At 33.5% G+C, this 5,531-nt stretch overlaps 1 protein-coding gene across 2 annotated transcripts; it reads right to left on the bottom strand.

The window, feature by feature from the left end:
- Positions 1 to 552: 552 nt before the first annotated feature.
- LOC120091421 (auxin transporter-like protein 2) lies at positions 553 to 5,159 on the bottom strand. Of its 2 annotated transcripts, none has more exons than XM_039049443.1 (8): positions 4,485 to 5,159; positions 4,160 to 4,339; positions 3,770 to 4,068; positions 3,479 to 3,662; positions 3,281 to 3,378; positions 2,990 to 3,197; positions 2,602 to 2,859; positions 553 to 1,145 (listed from the first exon to the last, which is right to left on the bottom strand). In XM_039049443.1, exons 2-8 carry the CDS (start codon positions 4,325 to 4,327, stop codon positions 930 to 932), a joined length of 1,431 nt encoding a protein of 476 aa, XP_038905371.1. In that variant the 5' UTR covers positions 4,328 to 4,339; positions 4,485 to 5,159; the 3' UTR covers positions 553 to 929. The 2 variants fall into 2 exon arrangements, with proteins under 2 accessions (XP_038905371.1, XP_038905370.1); XM_039049442.1 differs by having other exon boundaries at positions 4,160 to 4,363; positions 4,485 to 5,157.
- Positions 5,160 to 5,531: the final 372 nt, after the last annotated feature.

The following is a 5,531-nucleotide window of genomic DNA, read 5'->3' on the forward strand; positions in this document are numbered from 1 at the left end:
ATATAATTTATAATACATTATACAATACATATTTTAATTTTATTAGAAAAAATTATACTTTGTAATATAAAAAATAAAAATTGTTTTAAATAATAAAACTGCTTACAATATTTTCAAATATACCAAAATGTCATAGTTGGTTAATAATGATAAATACAGATAAACAATGACATTTTACTATATTTGAAAATAAAAATTTATTTTTCTATATTTGAAAATAACTATAAAATATTGTATTTCTAAAAAATTTTATATTTGTTTAATATCGTTTTGCATATAACATTTATGTTGTTTTTACCATTTGTACAGATTTGATTATAAAATCCAAAACAATTTTTCAAAAAAAAAAATTCAAATCGTAAGCATATTTATTGAACTTGGTAAACTAAAAGAATACCAAATAGAATCTAAATTATCAACCAGGCAAGTCCTTAAAAGTTCAAATATGACATCATTTAATTAAAAATGAAAAAATTTCAAAGTTTAAGCGTTGAAATCCACTCTATATTCAACATTATTTAGTTTAATTTGAGAGAGAAAGAAAAGACTGGATTACGATTGGAAGGCATATATATACTTATATAAGTTGGGGAAACCATGAGAATTAACAAAAACTACATCTTAAATTTATGGCAATTATGGTAATAATAAGAAAGATTGTTTAAAGAAAATATTAAGTAAGCTACGGGTATAACATATAATATAATATACTAATTAGCTAAATTGAGCCAATGATTTTGAGTGGATGAGAATCATTACCGATTCGGCACACTAGGGGAAAAAAGAGAACAGAAAAATCTAACACACTCGAGAAAAGAGGGGGCATGAGCAAAAGGCTAGTGATTTCCCCCCATTGGTATGATACAAAATGTGGAAGGAGATGATGAAGACGATGACCAAGACCAAACCCGGTGGCTTGTGGCTGGAGTTTAGTGATGCGGGGTCGGAGCCACTGCAGGGGGACCCTTGCATTGATAGCACTTCGCAAAAAGTCCGAAGGTGTCGACTTGCCTAACGAAGTTCGTCATGCTAGCCCATCCTCCAAACCCAAACCCAACCACGAGAACCCACGCCACCACGAATGTGTTCAATGCGTACATACCGACCCAGCTCGGGAGGAAGAATGGAGGCTTCTCCGCCGCATTCTGCAAAGGAGGAGAGTTCAGCAACAAGAAGAGTCTCCAAAGTTGATTAATTTAAGTAATAATTGTTCTATTATAAGGTATTTAATTATGATTAGTGTTGAGAGCGTGACAGAGACATAAAATTGGCCTACAGGCAGGAAGATGAGGTGAGAGTAGGGTAGCACATTGAAGAAGGTACAAAAAATACAAGTCTATTGAATAACAAAACGAAAAGGACTTTTCACCTATTTTAATTGTCTGATAACATTTCTATATCAAAGCCATAAATGCTTTTATTCATAACTTCGATATTCCACCCTCTTTCCTCAAAAAACCAACTACAATTAAGTAACTAAGAATAATGATCTATATATAAAACATAAATTGTCTTTAGAAAAAACACAATGTCCTAATCCTATGTTTAGCTAATACTATGTAGATTAAGGATTTAGTACGATGATTTTGGCTAAGCTATGTACAATCTTGCCCTTAACATATTTTGAAAGTTCCACTTCTACCCCAATTTCTTAATTTATTTCACCAAAACCTCTCGGTTAGCATTAACGTTACGTTGAGGTAGTAGAAATTTATGGATAGAAGTAGGACAAAATAAAAAAAAAATGCCTCCGAATACATTCCATGGTCATATTACAAGTTTAGACCATCAATTTTTTTTAATTATGTCTATTTAGTTTTAGTTTCCAAATTTAAGGAGTGCTAAAATTTTAGATTTTGATTTCAATGCTACTCTGAATTAAAAAATGTCTGACATGTTTTAAAACTTTGAATATTGTTTTTGATGAATTTTTCAATCTTGTGTTTAAAAATAGTTTAACTATTTAACATTTAAAAAAAAAAAGGCTTAGATCAAACAAATTCGAAAGTAAACTTACGGAGTTCAATAACCTATTACAACTTCAATACACCATTTTTTTTTATCAGACAATTCAAACCAACCAATGAGGATAAATGAAAGAATTGCAAAAACAAAACCAAATTGACAAGGCCCTTGGGAATAATTTTACTGTCTAGATGTCTTTTAAATTTATGTTTGTTTTCTCTCAATTCCTCAATTATGGTTAAAGAAACACTAGAACTCTTACTCAAATCCTAAAAAAACAAGTATTTCGAAACTACATTTTTAGATTTCAAAAATGATAACAAAACACAAAAATAGGTATGTATGGATAGAAGTAGTTTTCATAAGATAAATTTAAGCTAATTTTTTAAAAAAATTAAATGGTCATCTAGTTCTTTTAGGCTAAAATAGCTCGGAAAAAAGAAAGTGAAAAAGTTGAGTGTAGATAAGATAAAGAGATAGTAAAGGGATGCATATGAATTCACATAAGTCATAAGCATTAAAAAAAATAAACATTGTGGGGGCAAGTGTCAGGTAGGTGCAGTGTGGGGGAAAGAGAAACAGTGGGATTTGTGGTTAAAAACAGCAAATTAAATAACAGAAACAGAGAATTTTTACCTGACGAGCAGAGGCCTTTCTGTAAGTGAGCATATGAGCCAAAGCAGGTATAATATACACTGTGAAACTCACCAACAAAGCTCCCACCGCCGAATTTATAGGCCCAAAGAATGGGAAAATTATTGCCAAAAACCAAATCGGTATCACCACTGGTAACCTCGCAACAGCCCTTAAACAAATGCTCTTCGTATCATGCATTCCAATCACTTTCTCCCACACAAAGTACAACGGCGTACAAGCAAAACCAAACGTAATAAACTTCACCCCACAACCATAAGGCCAAAACAAAACAACCCATGTCAGATTTCTGTGCTAAAATTGAATTTCTATTAATTGTTTTTTATCAGGGGACTTTTAACAAACACCTTCCGTGCAATTGAGTGTTTACCTGGTGGATAAGCATGAGGATGACGGCGGCGTCACGGAAGCCGGATTTTGGGAGGAGGGAGAAGGCGTTGGAGTGGTTGAGTAGTTCATCACCGAAAGCCCAATACACGGCGGTGGCTGACGGAATCGTTAAGGTGAAAACGTATAAGGTAGCCATTAAATAGATGTACTTGAATTTCTGTGGCTTCCACATAGCGTGCATAATTTCACTGAAACATTTTGGGGGTTATGGGGTTAGATTAGAACTTTTAAATCTTACAATAATCATTTGATTTAAACTCTCAAAACTTACACTGTCACGGCATGGCCTCCGAATGTGTAAAGAATGTTAGTGGCGCCGGTGAAGTACAGAACCAGTTTCTTAGGGCCAGAGTGCTGTACACCCTCAACCTAAAATTTCAAAAACAAAAAAACAAAAAAACAAAAAAAAATTAAGTTCCCATAAACAAAAAGATGGCGGCGGTGGCGGAGGGGTAGCCGGAGAAATTACCTGGCCGTGGACAAGGGCGGCGATGGCCATATACCAGGCAGTGTAAGTGGTCATTCCAAGACCCAAAAAGGACCAAATCCGGTAGTTATGGAAAGAAGGGATGAAAACAGTTGTAGCACAACAAGCTCCAAAAATATAAGTCCAAGTTCTCTTGTCCAAATGGTCATTGATGTAATAAATATTGCTGAAGAAAACCAACATAAACCCTCAAAAATAAAGCAAACCCAGATAAAATCAAGCCTAAAGAGCTGAGAAAAAAGGCAAAAAAAAAAAAAAAAAAAAAAATCTCACCTTGCACAAGCAATGAGTTGAATGACTGATCCAAACAAGAGGAAGGTACAGTTAAATGCAAGTCCAATGGCTTTCCAATAAGGACCCAATAAGCCATCAAGAACTTCAAACCACTGAATCACATGGTTTTTGAAGCTCGCATTCTCTTTCTCCTTCCTACTTCTGTATTCAATGTACAGTACACTGATTATATAAGCAGTCCAACTACCCATTACTCCGTAGAAAATTTGAAACAAAATCCCAGAAAGCATTCCCAGCTGAGAAAATGAATATGGCAGTGTTAACAGAACCTGGGCCACCTGCAAAAGAATCAACAAAAAGAGTTTAAAGTTTTGTTTTAAGAAAATGGTAGAAGAATTTGAGAAATGGGTTTTTTTTTTTTTTTTTTACTTGATTTGAAGCACAACTGAACCAGGCATCCCAAGCAGAACCACCATGCCAGAGGATGTTTTTGACACTGAAAATGGACTGAGATTCTTTATCTTCTTCTTTGCCTTCATGCTCTGTTTCGTTCACGTTGGGAACTATGGCTTCCTCTGCTTGTTTCTGAGGCAACATTGTCTTTGGTTTCTTTGACAAACGTAACAAAAATTCCTAGATTAATAAGAAAAAAAAAGGAAGTGAAAGGAGAAATCACCAAATTGGGAGGAAGAAACAAAAGAAACAGAGTGTTCAAGGTACTTCACTTAAAAGGGGGAAGAATGAAACTAATTACCTTTGTTCGAAATGTCTCTTTCGTTTGAAAGATTGAAGAAAACCCAGATCGACTTCACAAACAAAAGTTTTTAAGAAATAAAACAGTGTAGTTTTAAAATTCAATGGTTTTGTTTGGGTGTCTGTTTTCTCCGACTGAATAAAAACAAAACCAAAACCAAGAAAGGAAGAGAATTTAAATGGCAGAACAGAGGACGTGCTGCTTCTTCTTCAAAAGTGTCTTAAATGCACTGAGAGAGAAAAAGGGAAATTTTAAATAGCTGGACTCAATGAAAGCCCCAACTTTAATGCGTCCCACCAAATTCCTCAGAAATGGCAATGAAAAGAAAGGAAAAACAGAGCCACCGCCGAATTGAAAGACGGCGAGAATCCTCGAAAGAAGCACTAGCAAACCGAATAGAAATTTTGATCAGATAGTTGAATTCATAAGTTTTAAAGGAGAAAAAAGGAAGACCCTTTTTTTCTTTGTAGGAAGGCTGAAATTATACAAAAATACTTGTTGCTGTGTATATATATAAAACAGAGGAATGAGAAAAAGTTGAAAAAAGAATGGGTTTTTGAGAGAAAGCGATTGAAGTGAGAGAAAAAGAAAGGAAAGTGAGAGAGACGAAACACCCAATTCGCTTGTAAACCACTTGATGATTCGATTCTTTTGATTAGGTGAAAGTGAATTTGGTAAACAAAAGCGATCTAGACGTTGTTCTGATCGATAAGGTCTCGACCTAACAGAGGACCTCTCTTTTTATAGCCTACAAATTTAAAAGTTGCTTCAAATAATGACCTTCCCTATAGTTTAAAATATCAATTTACGTCAAAATATATATATCTCAATTTTAAGAAAATAAAATACTTATAAAAAATTATAAAATAAAATAAATACATACACACACATATATATATATATATAACATGCATATGCTTGTTGTGTATATCACTTTCCGTGTTCGCTCCATTTTTGTCCAGGTATATTTAATAAATATTAAATTTAATCACTCAAAATTAAGTTTTATTAAAATTTGTTAAATAATAATTTTCGAAAAGATAATGT

Source organism: Benincasa hispida, chromosome 11 (assembly GCF_009727055.1).
Source record: "Benincasa hispida cultivar B227 chromosome 11, ASM972705v1, whole genome shotgun sequence".
NCBI classification, from domain to species: Eukaryota; Viridiplantae; Streptophyta; class Magnoliopsida; order Cucurbitales; family Cucurbitaceae; genus Benincasa; species Benincasa hispida.

Bases quoted from the DNA above. Each gene is read 5' to 3' on its own strand.
- LOC120091421 (XM_039049443.1), bottom strand. From the start codon at position 4,327: ATGTTGCCTCAGAAACAAGCAGAGGAAGCCATAGTTCCCAACGTGAAC. The intron at 4,069-4,159 runs GTAAAAAAAAAA...ATTCTTTTGCAG, and splicing joins TCAGTTGTGCTTCAAATCAA to GTGGCCCAGGTTCTGTTAAC. The intron at 1,146-2,601 runs GTAAAAATTCTC...CCTCCTTTGCAG, and splicing joins GAAAGGCCTCTGCTCGTCAG to AATGCGGCGGAGAAGCCTCC.